At 44.4% G+C, this 23719-nt stretch overlaps 1 protein-coding gene across 2 annotated transcripts in view; it reads right to left on the bottom strand.

Moving 5' to 3' along the window:
- Positions 1-5586: 5586 nt before the first annotated feature.
- KPNA6 (karyopherin subunit alpha 6) overlaps positions 5587-23719 on the bottom strand; it is a 45990-nt gene continuing 27857 nt past the window's right edge. Inside the window, exons 2-14 of one of the 2 annotated variants that reach the window (XM_053660404.1) lie at positions 22507-22640; positions 20566-20640; positions 20043-20142; positions 19073-19167; positions 18263-18394; positions 16361-16449; positions 13690-13789; positions 12799-12962; positions 12553-12631; positions 10929-11054; positions 10488-10615; positions 8473-8651; positions 5587-7473 (exon numbers count right to left, since the gene is read on the bottom strand). In XM_053660404.1, the coding sequence (XP_053516379.1) occupies positions 7286-7473; positions 8473-8651; positions 10488-10615; positions 10929-11054; positions 12553-12631; positions 12799-12962; positions 13690-13789; positions 16361-16449; positions 18263-18394; positions 19073-19167; positions 20043-20142; positions 20566-20640; positions 22507-22640 (1589 nt within the window). In that variant the 3' untranslated portion in view covers positions 5587-7285. Of the gene's footprint in view, positions 7474-8472; positions 8652-10487; positions 10616-10928; positions 11055-12552; positions 12632-12798; positions 12963-13689; positions 13790-16360; positions 16450-18262; positions 18395-19072; positions 19168-20042; positions 20143-20547; positions 20641-22506; positions 22641-23719 lie in introns of both variants that reach the window. The other variant, XM_037149339.2, reaches the window with a different exon arrangement.

Consider the following 23719-nt stretch of genomic DNA (forward strand, 5'->3'; position numbering starts at 1 on the left):
CTTTTGAAGCCCAGCCCAAAGGTTACTTCAGCGCCCTCCAGTGCTCTGCTCGCAGTCTGTCCTAGCTCCCAACGCCTAGATATATTTCTATTACAGCATTAGGTGTTGAAATTATTTGCCAACAAATCAATGAACATTACAAGATCTGTTGGCTAAATCCTCAGGTCCTAAAGCCTAGGATATGGGGGGGGGGCAGAGAATGTTTTAATTGTGCAAATCAGCATCGTTTTAGGGACCTTAAGATGTGAAATATATTTTTTAAAGATTTTATTTATTTATCTTTAGAAGAGGAGGGAGAGAAACATCAATGTATGGTTGCCTCTAGTGCGTCCCCTGATGGGGACTGGCCTGCAACCCAGGCATGTGCCCTGACTGGGAATTGAACCGCGATCCTGTGGTTCACAGACCTGTGCTCAATCCACTGAGCTACACCAGCCAGGGCTGTGAAATATTTTTTTAAAAAGTGAAATATTACTCCTGGACAACAGTATGGTGATTGCAGGGGTGAGTGGGTGGAGGTAGAAGGGGCTATGGGAGGATAAATAGTAATGGAAAAAATACAACTAAATTTATTTTTTAGTCAAAGAAAAAAGGATGTCAAAATGCAACAACAAATCTCTTAACAAAAAACAAAGAAAAAGCCCTGGCTAGTGTGGCTCAGTGGATTGAGTGCTGGCCTACAAACCAAAGGGTTGCGGGTTTGATTCCCAGTCTAGGGCACATGCCTGGGTTGCGGGCCAGGCCCCCTGGGTGGGGGGTGGGGGGTGCGCATGAGAGGCAACCACTCATTGATGTTTCTTTCCCTCTCTTTTTCCTTCCCTTCTCTCTAAAAATAAGTAAATAAAATCTTAAAAAGAAAGAAAAAGGTGTTGTGTTTTTTCCCAGGTAGGGGACTCCTGGGCAGTGGTCTTTCCCTTCCTTTAGGCGGCACACGTTCACGTTTACCAGGTAACACTGAGAGGTGATATGGTGTAATATAATGGTGGAGATCAAGCCCAAAAGTTTTGGAATCCAGGTCTCGAGAAGCCAAGGCCTGATTATTTCTCGAAAAGCATGTTGGGAATCTGTTGAGGAATTAATATATAAATCAGACCTTGATGGATTTCCATAGAAAGAAGGTGTTCGAGGCAGGTAAAGAACACAGTAAGCAAGAACAAAGTGAGGGGTGGAGTAGTGTAATAAGGATCAACAGTAGCCTACAGGTTACAGCCTACAGCTGGGTAATGAGTGGAGTAAGCAGGCAAGGAATAAAATCTGATAAACATGAGTTAAAAAGTTACTTGCTCCTTTACTATCAAGGAAAATAGCAACAATATTAAAATCTGCCTTGAGGGACACCATTCAGAATGGTGGTGATTGTGGTCAAATAGAGCTCGTGCAGGTCTTTCAAGTAGATGCTCAGGACTGGTATTGCCAGGTATTTTACAAGATAGATATTTTTATTTTATATTTTATTTTAAATTGATTTTAGAGAGGGAGGAAAGGAAAAAGGGGGACATCAATTTGTTGTTCTATTTAGTTATGCATCCATTGGTGGTTTCTAGTATGTGCCCTGACCAGGGATCCAAACTGTACTTTGGTGATGCTCTAACCAAGTGAACCTACCCAGCCAGGGCTATCTTTATTTTTTAAAATGTTGGCAACATATCAAACCTTAAACACACTATCAGGCAACCAAAATCCTCCTTTTGGGTTGAATCAACTTTTTGGCTACTTGTCTATAATCCCTACTTTAAGAATGGATCTAAACTGAAGCAAGTTACAGTCAAACCTCCATTGACTGGTTCGTGAAGAGTTTGGTTCCTGACCAAGTTGTTCACAGGAAAAATGTCTCGGTTGTCTAACAAAATTTTGGGTGTCGATTCTCTGCCTGACCACCCTTTCATGCTTGATGCCTGTATGACCAGTTACAACAGAGGAAATTCGGTTTTCCCACAAGTCACTTCTCGAACAGTTTTCTGGAGCAAATTGTTTGAGAACTCAATTCTCAAACTTAGTCTGTGAACTGTATGACCTTTATGGGCTCTCTAAACTGTAGCAACAAAATGCAGATCAGTGGTTGCTGGGGGTTGAGTGAGGATTCCTAGGAGACATGCAGAAACTTCTAGAGGTGATGGATATGGTTCACTATCTTGATTGAGGTGATGGTTTCATGGGTACATATGTCAAAATCTATCAAATTGTACATTGTAAATGTGCCATTTACTGTATGTCAGTTATATTTCAATAAAGCTGATTTTTAAAAACATCTTTATAGCAGGAGTAGGCTGTTGCAAATCTTGATTCCAGTGTTAGGCCCAGACATTTAAATACCCTCTCCTCATTCACTTCGAAAAAATCCAGTCTAGGATTATCCCAAAAAAGACAATTTAGAACTTTGCAACAGGTTTTTATTTTTGCTTTATATCTATTACAGTGTTCGAAACCTAAAGAAATACATTTTTTCTTCAAATTTGGATGTGTATATAAATATCATTTGTCTGGACTCAGCACACGCAATGCCACGGTTTCTTGGCCTCTGTCTGCTCTGAAATCAAGCTTTGTCTATCTACCCAGGGGTCCTGAGAATATAAAAAATAGCCAGAGTTTATAGTTCTTTGAAAACTAAAAGCAAATGGGTCCAGAAAGAAAAGCCAGTGAGAAAAAGGGTTCGATTCACCTTCCTAAAGTCTGTAGCTGGTAACCCAAGCTGCTTTCAAGGGACATCTGGGTTTGTCTCGGGTGGTTGGGACTTCATAACCCCTTCACTTCTTTAGTGGTTCAATCAGAGGCAGTTGCCACAGAAGTTGGGAGCCAATACCCAACTACAGGGCCTGAGAGCTCTCTACAGGTGGACTTGTTAAGCCATCCCCTGAGCCTGAGGCTCCCAGCCTATCTCAGGATCTGAGCTTCGATTTCCTTCAGGGCATGATAAGATTTTCTGTTCTCAAACCCAGGGGCTGATAATCTGACCTACATCGGGAAGCAGGACTAGCACTTAGCAGAGGGTTTGGGTATGTTCTAACGTGGACATCTGCAGTCAGGCTGGCCCAGAAATAGCGAGGTAGGCCCAAACTATACGCTACACAAACCTTTCTCCTGCGGTGTTCTGGGCCCCAAATTGAATGCTGCCTCTTCTCTCATACCCAGTTTTGGTTCTACAAACAGCCCAGACCTGAGGCAAAATGCCCTCAGAGGAAAAATAACAGCTTTAATTCAGACTTGGTTGGTACTGACCTCAAATTCTTCCCTTGCTATGGTCTTAATCTGGGCTGGTGGCTGGACAACAGGATGACTGAGTAAGAGCAGCTAATGCCCACAACATGGATCCCCACAGGGCTACATTCTCAGCTTGCTAGTCTAACAAAAGAACCCAAAAGGTAAGACAGAAGAATTATTGGACCAGATTGGTCTAGAATCCTAAAATGGCTATGGAAAAACCCTACTCTGAGCAATTTTGCAGTCTTGCACTCACTCGTTCCTAGGATAGTCCTATCTAAATGTTGCTACTGGTTATGAGCATTTTCCTGTGGGTTAGTGTGCCAAGGAAGCAGGTGGTCACACACATTCCTGAGGCCCCCAGCCAGCCTGGTTTCCCTATAGGTCCCTATAGTTTGTATAGGGACCTGGAGAATGTGGCTCTCTGCTTTCAACTGAGAATCTAGAATCTGAGTCCCTAAGATGAATCTACAGAATACCCAAGATCATGGACACCAAGCTGAGTGAGTCAGGGAGAAGAGATGTGGCCCGAACATAGGTGCTGAGGCATTCAAAGGAGCGTGTGTAGATGAGAAGGGAAGTATTGCCCGGCATCCGTCTTCCCTCCTAGTCTGCTAGAAACAGGATGTAGGGAAAAGGCAGGCAGACACGAGAAAATGGAAACCCATTTCACTCTGTAGACCATTCTTCCTTTTAAGCTGGTTTGGCTTGAGAGAAGCAAAAGTCTATGCCTGAGAGCCTTCCTTTGCTCTTCCCTGACTCAGTACAGTAGCAGCTATACTCTGTGCAGTTCAGCTCCCCCCCCAAAAAAAAATTGGCTCCTGTTAAATAGCTTCCAGGACAAATAGAGTAGAAGGAACAGATCTAAGGGTCATAGGTAATGGGGAACAAGGCTCTCTGGAAGATGAAGTCATCATTACCTGTGCCTTGGGTCATTTGTACCCAATGACCCAAATAACCAGGCTGGCCGGTCACTGGGGATCACTCAGAACTGAAGGCAAGCTTCTAAGACTAGAGATCCTGTTAGTACTAGAGGATGAACTGGAGACGCCCAGAGGGGCTGGCAATAAAGAACGGCTGGCATTACTCAAAACAGGGTTTGAATACTTTAGCTAAGAAAAAGGCTCCTCGTCCCCTTAATCCACACACCTCCACCCCCACCAAAGATCTTAAAATGGACATACCAGCCATGTGCCAACGTATGAAGAGACTCCAAAACCATGTCATATCAGGCTGTTCCCTACAGGAGGCTGGCAGCCCTCCATCCCTGCCACATCTGCTCAGAAATCTACCAGAAAGCCTCTGACCTCAGGTAGGCCAGCGTCTGGAGTCCGATGGGAGCCGCCCATGAAAAGTGGCTGTCAAGCCATGGTTAAAGAAATATTATTTTGCTTTCCAAGATGGCCAAAGGAAAGGAGGAGACTCAAAGGATGATGTCACTCCCTCAGTGGGCTGGAAGAACTTCACCTGCTGATGGAAAGGGGTTGGAGGAAGATTATGGGAAAACACGGTCCGGTCCGAGGAAGACACTAACAAAGGAAAGCTCCTAGAGGCCACTTTTATCTGATGAGAAATCTGTCCTCATATTGTGCCCTGGGAGACGTCAGCCTTTAAAAAGTCCTTGAAGAAAACTGACTTTAAGCAGCAGCTTGAGGATCAAAAGTCTTCCATCTGGTACAGGGCCCAGATCTAAAGGGAAAATAGATTTTGGAGGAAAAGTTGGAAAAAGCAGGATATGTATGTCTCACAGTAAGAATTTGGCCCCAATGCCAGGGACTTAACTATTGCTTGAGATGTACAGAGTAGATCCTAGTAAAGTGCTTTCCCCTTAGAAAAGGGTTGGGTTGGGGCGAAGGTGGAGTTTTCCCTTGAACTGTAACAGTTTTGTAATGGAGTCCGCAGGCCATGTGAAAAAGGTCCTGCTCTTGCCTGCCTGGGAGTAGACTGTCATCATTCCCAAGCCGAAGCGTAGCATCTCACTCACTGAAGTGGTACAGCATCAATGTGACTTTTCAGTGAAAACCTTTAGCCCAAACCACCTTTCTCAGAAAATGGCTGTGGACTTGGAACTCACACTAGAAGGAGGGCAAATTGAACACCATGGCTGACAGCGAGCACCTGAACTTTAGATCTGTAAATAGAGGGGCATGGATTTTACCTGAGCCAGAGGAGGTGTGCAGAAATGGGAACGAGAATGGCACTATTTCTGGGGAAGGGAAGAAACACCTTCAGCAGGGCACCTCTGACTGACCAGAGCTGCAAAGCGGGGGGTGAGGCAGACTGTGCCTTCTCATGGTTGTTCTATACACAGCTGACAACTTTCTCCACCCCCATCCCCCAACAACTGGGCTTTACTCTCATATGTAATCCACCAAAGCACAGGCAAGCCACTGTGGCACTGCATTAGCTTTACTCAAACAGAAAAAAAAGACATCGGGATTACAATTGTCACAAGGAAGGGCAAAACGCAAACCAGGTATAAGGATCCCAAATAGAGAAGATAACAGTAAGTCCTGAGGCTGCCACGTTTCTGTCATAGTAATAGAGGAACCACGTACATTAACTTATGTGAACAAGGGCCTCAGACCAGATCTGAGAAGGCAGACTGCCTCTGGGTTTCCCGATGCAAGCGGGATGCTCGGCAATGAGGATTACAGTGGTAGACTTCACCATCCCCTGGGTCGTCCTCGCTTCCTTCAGGTGCTGGGACAATCAGACCAGGCTGACCTGCTATGTAAAGGTTCCAGAGCTGAAGCTGGTCCCAGGTGGGGGCCCAGAACCCAAGCAGAGAAGAAAGAGATCAAGCTCAGGCCTCCTGAGTGCGGGAGCCTCCACATTTCCTTTCGGTCTTCCTCACAGTATCCTACTTCTAGAAGTTACAAGAGTTCTTCCTCTTGAGACCAATTAAGATTGACCTACTTAATATATAGAATATAAAAAAATACAGAACTTTTTGACATTCTCTCCTTTGGAAGTAAAATATACATGATCCAACTATGGGAGAGGAAGAAGAGGAAGAAAGGCCAAGGCAGGGATCCCTGGCTACCCCAATACAGGACACTCTCGCCCCAACCTCCTCTGCAACTTATGGGTCACCAGAGCAAGGACTTTCTCCTCAGGAGAAAGGAAGGACTAGAGCCCCCTGTCTCGTGCTTAGGAGAAAATACAGCTACCTCAGAGGCTCATTCATCTCTGAGGGGAATTTTCAAGTAAACAAATGAAGTTGGGTCGCACCATTGGAAGGTGGGAAGGAAACATGGGATCAGTAGCGACACATGGGAAGCCCCGTCTGAAAGGCCTGTGCCCCCGGCTCCACTCCCACAGGTGTACTTGCCCCAGGAGAGTGAGGGGATCTCCCAAACTAAAGAGGGCTGGGAAGGGGTTAGAGGGCAGGAAGGGAAGGGCCTCTGTCTCACGGTGACCTCCCCTCAGCCTCTAGTCCCAGACGATGCTGGCAGCTGGGATTCCTAGAACCAGGAACTCATGGTCCTTGGAAAGAGCAATCTTAATACAAGAAAAATGTGCAAAAGAAAAAAAAAATTAAATAACTCAATCCAAGCATACAAGATTAATATTCTGTCAGAGCAAGAATACTTTGTTTTGGATTTCTCCCCGCCCATCCCACCCCCATTTCTGGAATATTCCACCTGCTCAAGTACCCAAGATAAGAGTTACACAGATCAGGGCAGAGAACTGGGAAGGATGAAGGAAGATAAAGGGAACAAAGTCACCACTAAAGAAAAAAATAAAAATAAAAAAGGTGCAAAATTGATTACCTCAGTCCTCCTCTGTCTACCCCTGGGCTCCTGGGTTAAAGACATATGTGCAGCCAAAATATAGTGTGAGGAAGAAAAACCCAACACGTCCCCTTCTTGTCACAAAACCCAAATGTGAGCCTCAGATGGTTCTGTCTGTCCAGAGGGTGCTCCCTCCAGGGAAGGGGGTGGAGCAGGTCAAGAGCACAGTTTCCAGGGCACCAGAGGTGTGTGGTGGCTGACAGTGGGGGGCTGGTTTCCCCCTCACCAGAGGGCTGCTCTTCCGCTGGTTGGTGGTGCTTCCCATCCCATCCCCTTCCCGGAGGCAGACATTATAGCTGGAAGCCCTCCATGGGGGCCTCAGGCTGCTGGAAGATGAACTGCTGTTGCGTTTCATCCACCTGGGGAGCCAGGCTGCTATCATCATCTTCTACACCAAAGTAGTGCTCAATGAGGTCGAAGGCCTTCTGGTAGATCTCCTGGTTCTCATGGCTCTGGAGAAACTCAATCTTATCCAAGCCTGTGGTGGTGAGAAGGAAGGAGGCAGAGTGAACTTGCACAAGTGCTGTTCTATGGCTCTGGGAAACATTTACCTATTTTTCTTTCCCTGAGGTATGCTGCTATTTACAAACACAAATATGATGAAATCTCTTTTTTTGCTATGAAAGAGAAAAGCCAACATTTCCCTCCAAACTACATGACCCCAAAGGAAAAGACCAAAATGTCCGTTATAAAGCGGAGGTTCCAGTCCTGATTCTGTGTTTAACTACCTGTGTCACCTGGGCACATCATCAGCCTCTCTGAATCTCTCAAGAGACGAATGATAAGCACATTCTACACTCTAACTGGAACTTGCTAGAAACTCAGCTAAAAACATGCCTCTAGTGCCTGACTCTATTATCAGTTCTGGAGCTTTCTTTTTGTATCCTATCATATCTACTCACTGGGTGGAGTCCATCAGAAAGAAGAGATCTAATTGTTCCCCTGAGAGAAAAGGAACTGGTAGAATAGAACCCTGCTTTCAGGCCCTAGCCAGGTAGCTCAGTTGGCTGGAGCATTGTCCCGATACACCAGGGTTGTAGGTTTGATCCCTGGTCAGGGCACATACAAGAAGGAACTAACAACTGCGTAAATAAGTGGGACAACAAATCTCTCTCTCTCAAATCAGTTTAGAAACAAAAAACCTTGCATTCAATGATGACTCTAGCCCTGGCTGGTGTAGCTCAGTGGATTGAGCATGGGCCTGCGAACCAAACAACCATGGTTCAATTCCCAGTCAGGGCACATGCCTGGGTTGCAGGCCAGTTCCCAGCAGGGGACTCATGAGTGGCAACCATACACTGATATTTCTCTCCTTCTCTTCCCAACTAAAGATAAATAAAATCTATTAAAAAAATGATGACTCTAAAAAACATACACCCTCACATACGTATACAACTTTGGAGGCCTGCAGTCCCAAGACTCTGACCTGGAACCTCTCTGCCTAAGGCAGAGATGACGATGGGGAGAGGGCACGTACCGTAGGCTTCTTCGATGAGGCCACAGTAGGGATTCACCCCTGAGCCACTGCGCTTGCCCTCTTGCTCTCCGAGCCGAAGGATGTTCTCCAGTCCATTAAGAGCCACCTGCACAATCTTTGAATCCATCACAGTCAGCAAGTCACACAGGGGTTTGATGCAGCCCAGCGAGACCAGGTACCTGGGAACCAGAGACCAGGCAAGTTCTAAATTTTTGCAGGGCAAGGGAGGTGCCCGGTGCCTACACTCTCCCGCATACACGTCAACACACTGAGCAATCCACTTTACTGAACCTTCCCAACCACCTAGCCTGTATCTGAATCTCTCTACCTTCCCAGTACTAATGGTCTGGTTCAGCAACTTTCGACCTTTTTCATCTCATGGAACATATAAACCAATTACTAAAATTCTGTGGCACACTGAAAGTATATCTTTACTAATCTGACCAAAAAAACTTTTGATTCATGTGCACCATATGGCTAGTGTTGTGTTGGCTGGTGTCATTTTTTAAATTTGGCAATCTAAGGGAAAAGAGGTCAGTGTCCCTGACTGAACAGTCAAATACTGCATTTTTAAAAATTCTTGCAGCACACTGGCTGAAAATCTCTGGTCTAGTTCATTTCCATGTGAAAGTCTGCTGCTGACTTCTCCTCATCTCTAATGTCTCCTTGCTGCAGTATTACCATTCTGAACATGTCATTTCCCTGCCTAAACGTTTTCACAGCCCGAGCTCCACAGGGACAACACAGCCGCTCTCCGGTCTGGCTGCCGTCCTCTTCTTCCAGCACAGCGCCTCATCGTTCCCTTCTAAGGACACTCCATTCCACACAAACACGCAAAGGTTTCCTGGTGTCCGGTTCTTGTACCTTTATTTATGTCTTTTCCAATCCAAAAGGCCACGCTGACTGGTGTGGCTTGCTGGCTAAAGACCTTTTACAACCCAGTATTTACCCTTCAAAGATTAACTGAATGACTACGCCTTTTTTCTTACAGCATTATATAGTCAACTATGGGCTTCACGTATGACGACGGTTCCATAAAATTATAATGGAGCTGAACAATTCCTATCATCTAGTGACATCATAGCCATCACAATAATGTCACAGTGCAACACATTACTCACTTGTTTGTGGTGATGCTGGTGTAAGCAAACCAGCACTGCCAGTTGTACAAAAGCACACAGAATTATGTACAGTACATAGTATCTGATGAAGATAATAAACGACTATGTTGCTGCTTTCTGTATTTACTACACTGTACTTTTTTATCATTATTTTAAAGTGTATTCTCTTCCTACTCATAAAAACGTTTGCTGTCGGTGCACTGTGTTACCCTGGCAGCAGCCTCATATGTCTCGTGTTTCCTGCGCCTCGTGATTGCACCATTTTCTCTTGTGCCTGATTTCATCTTGTGTTGTTCTGTGTGGTAACGTGTGGCACAGGCTTGTAGCCTAGAACGGCAGGCTACACCATATAGCCTAGGTGTGTCGCAGGCTAGACCATCTCGGTTTATGTAAGTGCACTCTGTGACGTTCACACAATGACAGCATCGCCTACTCTCAGAATGTATTTCTGTCATTAAGTGGCATGTGAACTGTACTGAATATACTTCCCTTGCTGAGGGCAAGATACTTGTCCAATTCCCACCACTCCTACAGAACATACAAACTCAAAACAGCTATTGGCTTCTCCCACGTATCACTCCCAAAAATGATTTCCCAAAGAACCTGCTCTGATGAACCACAGCAAGCATGGTTGTCCTTCATTTGTACTGACAAGCACATGTACTCTCTGGCAGGCAGGAAGAGGTACAGGAGAGACAGATGGACGTGTTGTAGGCTTCTATTCTCCAGAGGAAAAAGAAGCACATGGTCTACAGCTATCTATTCCAGACTGCAGGGCCCCTGCAGCAGTTCATCAGTTAAAACCCACTGCCACTGGATGGAGCAGACTATCCCAGAAAAAGCAGTTTGGAGGTCACCTGTAAACCGTGAGCCAAGAGGGTAAAAAGGTGATACCTGATCTGCTCAGGAGTTCCTCCAGATGTGGCATTGGTGATGGCCCAGGCTGCCTCTTTCCTTGTACGGAACTCTGCTTTCTGAAGAATTTCAATCAACACTGGGAAGATGTTTGTATCTATGACAGCCTGAGACAGGATGGGGGGGGTAGGAAGGAAAAAGTAAGTCATTTCAAAAAGAGAAATCAAATCCAGCCCATGAATCAGCTAATATTTATACACTTTCCTTTCCTGGAAGTTTCCCTTTGTTCTTGTTCCATGGCTGAGAGGCTACAGGGGAACCCGGCTTCCGCTACGCAGAATCCTTAACCAATAGCACATGCACACCCCAATTTCTAAAGGGAAACAAATTCCCCTGGAAACAAATATTCTGAAACCTCTCATGCCCCTAAGCCTTCTCACCTGATATCCCCGCCCCCCCACCTCCCTCCTGCTGTCCTACCTGTATCTGAGCCCTGTTGCCAGCAGTGATATTTGAAATGGTCCAACAAGCTTCTTTCCGGATTGACTCCTTGGGGCTGCTCAGCAAGTGGAGGAGGCAAGGGAGCGCTGAACAGTTGAGAATGACCTAGAACAGGTAACAATAGAACGAGAGAAACTATATGCAAATCATATACCTGATAAAGATTAATACCTCGAACATATAAAGAATTTTTACAACTCAACAGAAAAAATCCAAGCAACCCAATTTAAAAACGGGCAAAGGAATTGGATAGACATTTTTCCAAAGAAGATACACAGATGGCCAAAAAGCAAATGAAAAGGTGCCAAACATCACTAGTCATCAGGGAACTGCAAACCGAAACCCAAACGAGACACTGCTTTACACTTAGTACGCTGACAGCTATCGAAGAACCCAGACAATGAAGTGCTGACAAGGCCACAGGAAAAACTGGAGCCTGGTACTTTGAGGGTGAGGATGTAAACTGGTGTAGCCATTGTGCAAAATCCTATGGGTGTTGTCAAAACATTAAGCACTAAATGAACATATTATCCAGTAATTCCACTTCTAGGCACATATCCAATCCAAAAGAACTCAAAGCAGACAATGAAACAAATAACTTGAACGCCAATGTTCAATGCAGCCAAAGGTGAAAACAACCTAAGTGTCTATCAGCAGATGAATGGATCAACAAAACGTGGTGTGCACGCACAATGGAGTATCACTTAGACATGAAAAAGAATGAAGGTCTGACACGTGCTATACAGTATGAATGAACCTCAAAGACATGCTAAATGAAATAAACTGACACAAAGGACAAATATATATGGTTCTAATGATATGAGGTACCTAGAGTAGTCAAACATGTAAGAAAGTGGTATTGTGGTTACCAGGGGCTGGGGGAGGTGGAAATAGGGAATTATTATTTAATGGGTATAGACTTTCAGTATGAAATGAAAAAACTGTGAAATGGATGGTGGTGATGGCAGAATACAATGTGAATGTACTTAATGCCACTGAAATGCATACTTGAAAATAGTTAAAATGGTGAATTTTATGTTGTGAATATTTACTCATGCATGCACATATAACAATGACCTAGAAAATGAGAATGTGGGTTTGAGTGAGATTTCTCACCTGTAAGAGAATGTCAAGAATCCCCCCAAATTATGCCAACTACTCAAGAACCAAAGAATACCCAGATCTCCAGCCTCTGAACAGAATAGAATCCTGTTCACAGTGCCCTCCCTGGAGGTGTTATTAACATGAGATTAACATGAGGTAGTGTCCAAGGGATCCCAAAGGTCTAGGAAGTAGGAGTAAGGTTCCACAGCTTCTGGTATCTCGAAGAGGCCCAGACTCAAAAACTGTTAACAATTACTTTACAACGTTTCAGGTATTAAGTCAGGTTAATTTAGTGTTTCCTCAAAAGCACAGAATGGATGATGACTTGCTTTCAATTTATAGAAAAAAATGAAAGCAACCAAGGTTCTCGTGATTATATAGTAAGCGGCAGAGCTGGACTTTTCCACTCAAGCCCACGTTTTCTTTCCTAGACCATGCTGTCGCTCCTTGTCCTTGGTAGGGAAGGCTTCTGTCCACAGGCAGCTCCCCTCTTCCTTACCTGGGTCTGGATGTCATCCCCAGTGACGATGTTACCCACAGCTCTCAGTGCAGGAGAAGCCACTTTGTAATCATTATGCCTGCAGAGGAGGGAGATGTGGTAAGAGGGTTAGCACACGTAGTCAGCCCTGACAACCATCTCAGCTGAGAGCACGCTCATGGCTCCAGACCTGTGAACAGGGCAGCAGTTTTTCAGTCTGAGCGTGGAGGGGATTAGGGAATCTGTACCCTTTCTGAGACCACTCACATTAGAAGCTCTACCAATCTCCTGCAGACTCCAGAGTCTATGACTGCCTGGATCTTCTCATTGGGGCCATCGGACAAGTAAGAAAGGGCCCAGCAAGCATCTGCCAGCAAGTCTGAGTCGCTGCTGAAGAGAAGACGAGACAGTACAGGCAAACAAGGGGACACCTGTTGGAAGCAGAGTGAGAGGGGATCAGGGCTCATCAGCTCTACTGTTACTACTAACACTGCTGCCCCCTCCTTTCAGGTAATTCTATGCCCTGGAGATCTCTACTACATTAAACCATCAGGCCTAACTTCCCACTTTACTGTCCATGCACATGAGATCACCCACTTCACTGACAATGGCCTCTTTCAGTTTCCCATGGATTGAGAAGACTCTAGGGTTCTCCAAAAACTTGAACATTCCCAGATAAATATTCGTTCATATGAAGAAACTTGCTGCCCTGGCTGGCATAGCTCAGTGGACTGAGCGCGAAACACATGATCACGGTTCGATTCCCAGTCAGTTCCCAGCAGGGGACTCATGAGAGGCAACCACACATTGCTGTTTCTCTCCTCTCCTTCCCTTCTAAAGATAAATAAATAAAATCTTTTTTTTTTTTTTAAAGATTTCATTTATTTATCTTTAGAGGGGAAGGGGGGAAGGAGAGCAGGAGAGAAACATCAATGTATGGTTGCCTTTTGTGTGTCCCCTGCTGGGGACTGGCCTGCAGGGAACCAGCCTGCAACCCAGGCATGTGCCCTGACTGGGAATCGAACCGCGATCCTGTGGTTCGCAGGCCCGCGCTCAATCCACTGAGCTACACCAGCCAGGGCTTAAATAAATAAAATCTTAAAAAAAAAAAAAAGAAACCTGCTCTCCCCCTCAGGAACCAGTAAGAAGCCCTCTCACCTTTGCAAATTCTGGAGGGGGGTTCTTTCCTCGGCAGAGGTTCGACAGGGCCCAGACTGCGTTCCGTGTCATTGTCAGTCGTGTGGACTTTGTAAGGAGTCTGAAAGAAAAGCAAAACCAGATCCTGAGCAAGATGTCCTCTCATAGAGTTGTTGTCAATAAATCCCAGGAGCAAATCTGACCAGAGCTCTAAGACTCTGGCAGCCTCAGTTTCTTCCTACCTGTTGAACTAAGTTAAGTGAGCCTGTCTGGGCCAGAGGACCAGCGCTATGGCTAGTTAAGACCGTAGTTAAAAAGGCAAACAGAGGACTGGATCTTAAGAAAGCCTGCAAAGTTTGGAAGATAGGACATACTGTGCCCCTAACTATGGCCAAAAGTTCTAAACAAGAAGTACTTGTTCTCTTTGGAAATGAAAGCTGAAAGTATATTTTCTGAGAAGGGCCTGAGAAGAGTTATAGTGGTAGCCTATGAGATTGTGGTCTCTGAAGAACAACTCATCCATCTATTTTGTTTAGATGTAATGTAGCTCTACTTTAATGGTAAGGGAGTGAGGGAGGAATGGGAGAAGGATCTAGAAGACCTTTCATGGGGTGTCTGAAACAGAGCTCTCCAATGTACCTATGCATAAACTCATAAGCAAATCAATATACAACTGTAGAGAGAAGGCTGGATTTTTCAGATGGGCTAATCCTGCCTTTCTCTCTGGCTCAAAACAAGGCAAGTATGACCAACACGAAATCCCACAGTGCCCTGAAGTGAAGAAGCACGAGGTCTGCCTTGGCACAGACCACTGGCACATGATTCTTGCTCTTAAAAGATAGCTTTTGGACTTCCGCCAAGATGGAGGTTTAAGGTGGATGTGCCGTGCCTCCTCACACAACCAAGTTTAGGGACAACTAAATATTAGCATCAGAAAACACAACCAGAACACGGAAAACTGAACTTTTCGGAAGTCCACTAACAACAAATTCTTCGGCCCGACCGGTAAGGGGCGAAACCGGCGTCGGGTGAGGAGTTACAAAGGAGGGCTCAGTCGGACCCGGGCGCGGAATCCAGACGCGCGAATCCAGTCGCACGGGTTCCAAACCCAGGATTGGACCTAGTGAGCGACTACGTAGGAGTCAGTGGGGAGGCGGTGGCAGCGAGTTGACTGTGGTTGCCCGGTTGCGTGCGGGTGAGGGGTGAGGGAGTGAGCGGTCGGACCGGCGGCAGCGCCATTTCCCCGCTCTGACCACGCCCCCACATACAGCGTCACAACCCAGCGACCTGGGACTCCACGGAGCCGCTTCTCTCACTTAAAGGGCCAGAACAGACCAAAAATGTCGCAGGGGGACCTCAAAGCCCCGGAGATAAATCTAAGTGACGAAGAAATAGCAAATCTCTCAGACGCACAGTTTAAAACACTGGTCATCAGCTTCCTCACAGATCTGGTGGACTATAGCCACAAATTAGAGAAACATATGAAGGCTAAATTAAGGGAAATGAATGGAATTCCACAGGAAACCCATAGAGATGAAAAAAAAACTGGGACTCAAATCAATGGAGTGAACCAGAAGGAAGAAAAAAATGATCAATCAGAAAGGAATGAAGATATAAGAATTCAGAAAAATGAGGAGAAGCTTAGGAACCTCCAGGACATCTATAAACGCTCCAATATCCGAATTATAGGGGTACCAGAAGGGGGAAAGACACAACCACCAGTGGAAAAACTATTTGAACAAATAATAAAAGAAAATTTCCCCAATCTGGCAAAGGAAACAGACTTCCAAGAAATCCAAGAAGCCCAGAGAGTACCAAAAAAGTTGGACTCAAGAAGAAACACACCAAGGCATATCATAATTACATTAGCCAAAATTAAAACGAAAGAGAGAATCCTGGAAGCAGCAAGAGCTAAGGGGACAATCACCTACAAAGGAGTCCCCATCAGGCTGTCAGCAGATTTCTCAAAAGAGACCTTACAGGCAAGAAGGGGCTGGAAAGAAATATTCCAAGTCATGAAATCTAAAGACCTACAACCAAGATTGCTCTACCCAGCAAAACTTTCATTTAGAACGGAAGGACAGATAAGGTGCTTCTCAGATAAGACCAAATTCAAGGAGTCCATCATCACCAAGCCCTTATTATATGAAATGTTAAAGGGACTTATCTTAGAAAAAGAAGTTAAAGAAACATGAACAGTGAAAGGACAACAAAATCACAGTTATTAACAACCACACCTAAAACGAAAGCAAACTAAAAGGACAGCTAGATCAGGAGTGGAAACATAGAAATGAAGATCTCAAGGAGGGTTAGCAACAGGGGAGTGGGAGGAGGAGACGGGGAGAGAAGGTACAGAAAACAAGTAGCATAGACAGTAGATAGAAAATAGATGGGGGGGGGCAAGAATAGTATGGGAAATATAGAACCTAAAGGACTTGAGACACATGGACATAAGCTAAAGGGGGGTAATGGTGGGGTTGGGGGGGCAGGGTGGAGGGGAATGAAGGGGGGAATAGAACAACTGTAACAGCATAAACAATTCAAAATAAATAAATAAATTTATTTAAAAAAAAAAAAAGATAGCTTTTACTTTGGCAATTGAAATGTACTTTTAGCATTTTTGTATTTACTTTTCATCTTAAGGTAAGCTGTCCTACAGATGCCCAGGTACAGATGATCATTAATTACTCACGTTAACAAAGGGTTAAGGATGGAACAGTTCAAGACGTAATCCCGGCAAACGGAGCTGTCTCCAGCTATGTTTCCCAGTGCCCAGACTGCCTGCAAAGAGGATGGATGATGACACTGTCACCACGGAGCCTACTGGCTTCTTTGAGTACATTATACTTATAACTACCTATACTTATAACTACAGAGTGAGTACCCACCGATAATCAGAATAAAAACCGTATCAAGCCTGAGACACACCAGGTCAGCTCAGATACCGTGCCTGCTGACATCTGTTTTGAGCACTTGCTCTATGAGGGCCTTCCTTCTTAGAGTTCCTGGATCAGTGGCAAAGAAAGACTAACCTTTGTACAGAGCAATCAAACCCAAATCTCTATCCCCGCTCCCCAGGAAAAGAGAAAGTGATTAAAAAGTTGCTTTCTGCCCTGGCTGATGTAGCTCAGGGAACTGAGTTAGGCCTGTGAACCAAAGGGTCACTGGTTTGATTCCCAGTCAGGGCACATGCTTGGGTTGCGGGCCAGGTCCCCAGTTTGGGGATGTGAGAAGGGCAACCACACACTGATGTTTCTCTCTGTCTCCTTCACTTCTCTCTAAATATAAAGAAATAAAATCTTAAAAAAAAAAAGTTGCTCTCTTGTAGTCTCACAAGACCGGCCTTACTATAACAGACCCCACTACCACTCTCCACTTCTGCCCCAACAGCAAAACGCCAGTGGAGGGAACGGAAGCCGCATCTCTGTCTCTGTGATCTGCAGGCACTGAGAAACGGGCACTGCGGTGTCCGTGTTCCACTACCTCCTCTGACGCCAAATGTGGGAAGATCTTCCACACCAACAACTAATTATCTGATACCAACTGCCCAATAATCCAATTAAATTCTAGCTCTTCGAGTGGGAACAGACCTTACAGGTTAAAGTTCAGTTCCACAAGACTGCCCCCACTTCAGACACTAGCTGCAATTCCTAGGTGCCACTTGTACTTCTGACCCACTGGCTCTAAATTCAGGAGTTCCCACGATGTCCTCCCCAGGTTCAGTAACTCACTAGAGGTTCACAGAACTCAGGAAAACAACACATACCAGTTTATTATAACGGCCACAACTCAGAAAAAGCTAAACAAAGGAGGGAAGTTGGGGTGGGGGGGTAGGGAAAGGTTGTAGGGGTGGAGCCGAGAGTTCCCACTACCCAATCCTATATTTGGTCTTTCTGATGGCCAGCCACCCCCGGCAATTGTGATATTATTCAGGAGCCCCACCCTGAGTCATCCAATTAACATGGACTCGGGTGTGTTCCAAAGGGGATCATTATAAGTAACAAAAGACACTACTATTACTCAGAAAATGCTATGCTTTTTAAGAGCTCTTTGCCAGAACTGGAAGCAAAGACCAAATATACTTTTTATTATACCACAGGTACCATCAAGAATTAAAGCAAATTTGCCCTGGCTGGTGTGGCTCAGTGGACTGAGTGCAGGCATGCAAACCAAAAGGTCACCAGTTAGATTTCCAGCCAGGGCACAGGCCTGAGTTGCAGGCCAGATCCCCAGTTGGGGGGTTGGGGGAGTAAGAGGGCAACCACACACTGCTGTTTCTCTTCCTCTCTTTTCTCCCTTCCTTCCAATCTCTTTAAAAATACATAAAAAAATCTTTAAAAAAACCCCAGAAACATTTAAGCCAAATTTGAACCCTGGCTAGTATGGGTTGATGGATTGAGTGCTGGCCTGCTAACCAGTCACCAGTCTGATTTCCAATCAGGGCACGTGCCTGGGTTGTGTGGCCAGTTCCCAGTTGGGGATGTGGGAGGGGCAACCTATCTATATTTCTCTCCCTCTCTATCTTCCTCCCTTCCCCCTCTCTAAAATAAATAAACAAAATCTTTTAAAAAATTAAGACAAATTGGAGCATTACCTGTTCCTGTACATCCTCAAAGTCCGAGTTAAGCAGCTCTATAAAAATGGGGACAGCCCCTGCCTCAATGACAATTTTGGTCTGCTGAGAGGTTCCAGAGGCAATGTTTGTCAGAGCCCAGGCGGCTTCAAACTGAAAGTGAGATTAAGCCATGATTGACAGGTCATTCCAGACAGGGCAGCCATGCCTCCCAGGTGGCTAACAGCTGTAAGTCTCTCGCTCCTGACTAAAAAAATCAAAACACAAGCCTTTTCCTCTCCCCCTCGAAATGGTAGGGAGAGGTATCCACAGTGACATAACAGTATGGGAAGCTGGAATTGGGCTTCAACGGTCCACAAGCATTCCTGCACCACTACAGCACCCCTGAGTCCTTTACAAATCCCTTTATTTCCCAAGCTTCACTGTTCATTTCTGAAACCAGGATTAGAGTGCGATGGAGCTCTCAAAATCCTTTCAGCAAGTACTAAAAGATTGGCCCACCAACCATTCCAGAGAAGAGAAACCCAGAGAGGCTAAATGATTGGCCTTGGGTCACAAAGGTAATGTGGAAGTCGACTAGAACCTCTGATTTATAACTGAACGATCAATCTGTAATATTCTTTTATCTTTCCTTTGAGATTATTTGGAAGAGATCTGGGCTTTCCTATTTGAGGCCAAGACTTCTGAGGCAATCAACTGATAGCAACAGCTTCTCTGAAATGTTTCCTCACATTACTTGTCTATTTCCTGAGAGAAATGGCTACAGAAGTATCCCACTGCAACTTCTTGAAAGGAGGGCTTTCATCTGGCACCCTCCACCCCAGGTCTCACTTGTAATGTACAGTTATCCTTCCTCTTCAGAAACTCCACAAACCGATCCACCACTCCTGGAGTGTTGATAACTTCATCTATGGGAGGGCTAGGCTCTGGAAGAGGAGAAAGAAAGGAGAGAAAAATTCAGGATAGGCTTTAGCAGATGAATTCATTGATGTCCACCCACCATCCTTCCTATATACAACTGACCATCCTTATAAATATTCCCAAACGCCCTTTTGGTGAGGTGGTTTTAACAACAGTTGGTCATTGTTGAACTGTATGATACAGCTGGTATGCTAAAGAGTAAAGCCCATCCTAATTTAAGTATGCTCGCCTTTGCTTACTGGACCTACACAAGTAAGCCACTTTACTTACCGAAGCAAGCAGGGAAGTAAGGGAGAGAAGACAGCTCAAGGGATGAGCAATGCTAGTCTAAACATTTTCCTTCTAAGACCAGCATTCTTTTCTTGGGAGGACTGCTTCATATACTAAGGCAAGAAGTATTTTTACTACTACTTTTTTACCGAGCACACACATTGTGCTGAGCACAGTTCCAGGTACTGAGGATACAGTAGTGAACAAAACCTAAAGTCTCTGCTCTCAAAGAGCTTATGTCTCAGTGAGGACAGACATTCTATTATGATAAAAGACAGTAAATGTGACGAGGGGAGAAAAGAACAGGTAAGGCAGGGTAAGAAGCTTAAAAATGCCGAGGGCGGGAGGATAGCCTGGAATTTTAAACAGGGCGCCAGCATAGGCTTCACTGAGAAGGCAGAATCTGATCACAGAAGTGAGGGAGTTGTCACACAGACATGCCCGGTCGAGGCTATCAGGAAGCAGGAATAGTCAGTGCAAAGGTAAAAATGTGCCTGGCTTGTCTAAATACCAAAGCCAGGAGGACCGGAGCAGACCGAGTGAATGGGAGTGGGTTGCAACAAGACACTAAATCATGTAGGGAGTCTCTGGGGAGGACCAGGCTTTGTACCTTTGGAGAGCAGTTTCCGGAATTTCTGTGTGGTTGCTAACTGCAGGTCAGAGTCATCAGAAAAGAGCATCTCTACCATCTCTCTTGTGATCACACTCTCCTAGAACACAAAAGAGGTTCAAGGCTTTGCAAACCAACACTAGAGCCAGATACCACACATAATCCTGTGTGGCACCCTGCTTTGTAATGAGTTGAGGGCAAGAGGAAGGCCAAACAGACAGGCTCAGGAGAAGGTGTTTGTTTAGTCCATGGCTGCTTCAAGTCGGGACATTTGAAAATGAGTCCTAACTTCTGAGGCAACTGATAGCTTTCCTTAAATGTTTCCTCAGGTGTCTCAATCAGAGATGAATCCTTGTTGACTCTTAAAGCTGACCAGCTATGAAAGGGCCCACGGAAGAAAGAGCTTAGTATGGCTGTCAGCGAAACTACTAAATGATGCGAACTGCTCGATTTCTGTTCTGCAGAAGCAGGTACACGCCAGGCCTGCGTGAAGCAAGGGCCTTACCCCAGTGGTAGAGCTCACATAAGAGTCCATGAGGAGACTGTCGAACATGGCAGCTTCTTCATTAATCATCTCCACATTTCTCCGTTTAAAAAGCTGCATGTAAAGAGAAGAGATGGTGGTAAGACTACTCACTGAAACACACACAAAAACAAAATCAAACAAGAACCCAATGTTAAATTATGGCATAACTGTCAAGGAAACGCTAGCATGGTTAAGAAAATGCCAAGTTTAACATACTGGCATGGAAAGATGTTCACGGGCTTTACTTTTTATTATATCTAATTCATTGTATTTTTTAAGGAACCATTTTTATTTATATTTATTTATTTATTTTTAAAATATTTTTAAAATTTTCTTTTCAGAGACAGGGGAAGGGAAGAAGAAAGCGTGGGAGAGAAACGTCAATGTGTGGTTGCCTCTCATGTGTCCCCCACTGGGAACTGGCCCGCAACCCAGGCATGTGCCCTGACTGGGAATCGAACCTCAATTCTTTGCTTCACAGGCCCGAGCGCAATCCACTGAGCTACACCAGCCCGGGCATTTTTATTTTATTTATTGATTTTAGAGAGAGAGAAGAAAAAAAACACATCAATTTACTGGTCTACTTATTTATGCATTCACTGGTTGATTCTTGTATGTGCCCTGACTAGGAACTGAACCTGCGACCTTGGTGTACTGGGATGATGCTCTAACCGACTGACCTACCTTGCCAGGGCTAAGGAATCATTTAAAAAATTTTTCTTTTAATTTTAAACTTACAATTGTTTTTATTTATTGATTTTAGAGAGAGAAGGTATGAGAAGGAGGGCGAGAGAGAGACATTAATTTGTTGTTCTACTTATTTATGCATTCATTGGTTGATTATTGTATGTTGTCTTGTATGACTGGGGATTGAACCCACAACCTTGATATATCAGGACAATGCTCTGACCAACTTAGTTACCTAGCCGTGGCTAAGGAAGCATTTTTATAAGCAAAAATATCTTTAAAGATTCTAATGTCCTCTGTGTAAAAGGTGAAGGCATAAGTGACTTTGAAGGGAAAGAATAATGGTAAAGCAGGAGGGTAGGAAAAGCAGGCTAAGTGGCTGCATTTTAGTCTGGGCAAGGCACCAATGTAGTGGGTATGTGGCAGAGCATAAATGATGAGCCATTAATATATTTTCAGGCCTAGAATGACTTACAAAGAATGGACCCAATAAACAGAAGCAAGGCAGCCAAGAATAGCCGATGAACCTCTTAAAGGGCCAGGCTTGGAGCTGGGAACCGAAGGCCAGGTTTACACTGACTACACTATAGTCACTATAGGGTAAGAATGGGAGAAGGCAACAAGGGGTTAGAACTAGTAAGTTACATTGAAGACACAAATGATGTCTTAATTGTTCTAAATTATAGAAAAATAAGGGCGTGATTTTCTCTTTCTCAAAGCTTCCAACATTTCTTTACAATAAAGGAAACTACCAAACATGGCAGCTTAGCTACTTTCCTAAAGAAAGGGTGAGAGTGTCAGATGTAGGCCAATGGTGGCATCTGGGTCCTTTCCCTAAACAGTACATTTAAGAATATTTGCCCCTGGCTGGTGTAGCTCAGTGGATTGAGCGCGGGCCTGCGAACCAAACAACCACGATTCGATTCCCAGTCAGAGCACATGTCTGGGTTGCAGGCCAGTTCCCAGCAGGGGACGCACGAGAGGCAACCCTACATTGGTATTTCTCTCCTCTCCTTCCTTTCCCCTCTAAAGATAAATAAAAAAAGAATTGGTTAAAAAATCTTTCCTGTACGGCGCATGGACATGAACTAAAGGGGGGATATGCTGTTGAGAGGGAGTGTGCAGGGTGGAGGGGAATAAAGGGGGAAATGGGACAACTGTAATAGCATAATCAATAAAATACATTTTTAAAAAAAGTATTCACCAAGAAGAAGAAGAAAAATAAAGAATAAATAAAGTGAGTTAACCCACTTGCTGCTCCCGCTTCTGCTTCCGAAGCTGAATGCCCTCTTCCTCTCTTCTTCGCCTCATTTCCTCAGGGTTTAGGGCATTGTTCTTATAGCTCTTCATTCGATAATTGTCTTTCCCTGGGCTTGCCATGGTTTCTAGAAGAAGAGAAGATACAAACACATTGACAAAGGCTCTTAGAATTTCTTTCCCACTGGGCTTCTGTCCCTACCCAGCCCCCTACTCAGAGACCACAGATTCTCAAGGAGGCCTAATAATCTCAGTAACAGCAGCACCTGCCATCTCCAACACTACCAGCACACACAGTTACCTTAATCATAGTAAGCTGGTTAAATAAGTGTAATTATAGCAATTGATATTAAGCACAGTGGTCAAAGATGTAAGCCCTGGAGCCAGACTGTGTTGGGTTCAAATTCTGGCTTTTTTACTTCTTAGCTGTGCAAATCTTCAATAAACTGCTTTAATCTTGATACCTCAGGATCTCATCTTTAGAACAGGGACATAATAGTTCCTACTTCACAGAGTTGTTAAAAAAAATTAAGTAGGTTGATACATGTGAAATATTTTTTGGAACAATACTGAGCATGTGGTAAATACTTACATGCTATGATTACCTCTATGACAGGAGAGAAAAGTTATATGACTTTCCCAATAAACTCAAATATATTTATAGTATATACAATTCAGTGGAATATGATGTCTTTTTACAATGACCCACATGCCCACCAGCCATTTTTTTAACTAAGAAATTTAAATTAGTATGTAATATTTGATATAAAAAAGAAACAATGTTGTTACCAACCAAGCAAAATAATGCAGTAAGATCTATAAGCCCACCACCAAATCTAAGAACATTATCAATATACCTGAATTCAGTTGCGTATTCTTCCCCTATTCCTTCATCTCCACTCTAACTCCAGCCAAAAGAAAATGCTATCCTGAACTGTCATCTTTCTATTTAATTACATAAGTATATCCCTAAATATAGTATCTTACTGTATTTAGTCTTCTGAGAATTTCCCCAACTCCACTGGATTTCTAAGATCCACCCATGTTTTTCACGGAGCTGTATTTCATTCATTTTTCCTGTTATATCACTTCACTGTATAAATGTATAATAATTTAGCCATTTTTATGTTGGTCTGGCCCCCCACCCCATTTTATTCTATTACAAACCTTCGGAAAGTTGTTGAGCATCAGGTGGTATATATAAGTT

Source organism: Artibeus jamaicensis, unplaced genomic scaffold, assembly GCF_021234435.1.
Source record: "Artibeus jamaicensis isolate MK-2021 breed Jamaican fruit bat unplaced genomic scaffold, CSHL_Jam_final scaffold_847, whole genome shotgun sequence".
In the NCBI taxonomy this organism is placed as follows: domain Eukaryota; kingdom Metazoa; phylum Chordata; class Mammalia; order Chiroptera; family Phyllostomidae; genus Artibeus; species Artibeus jamaicensis.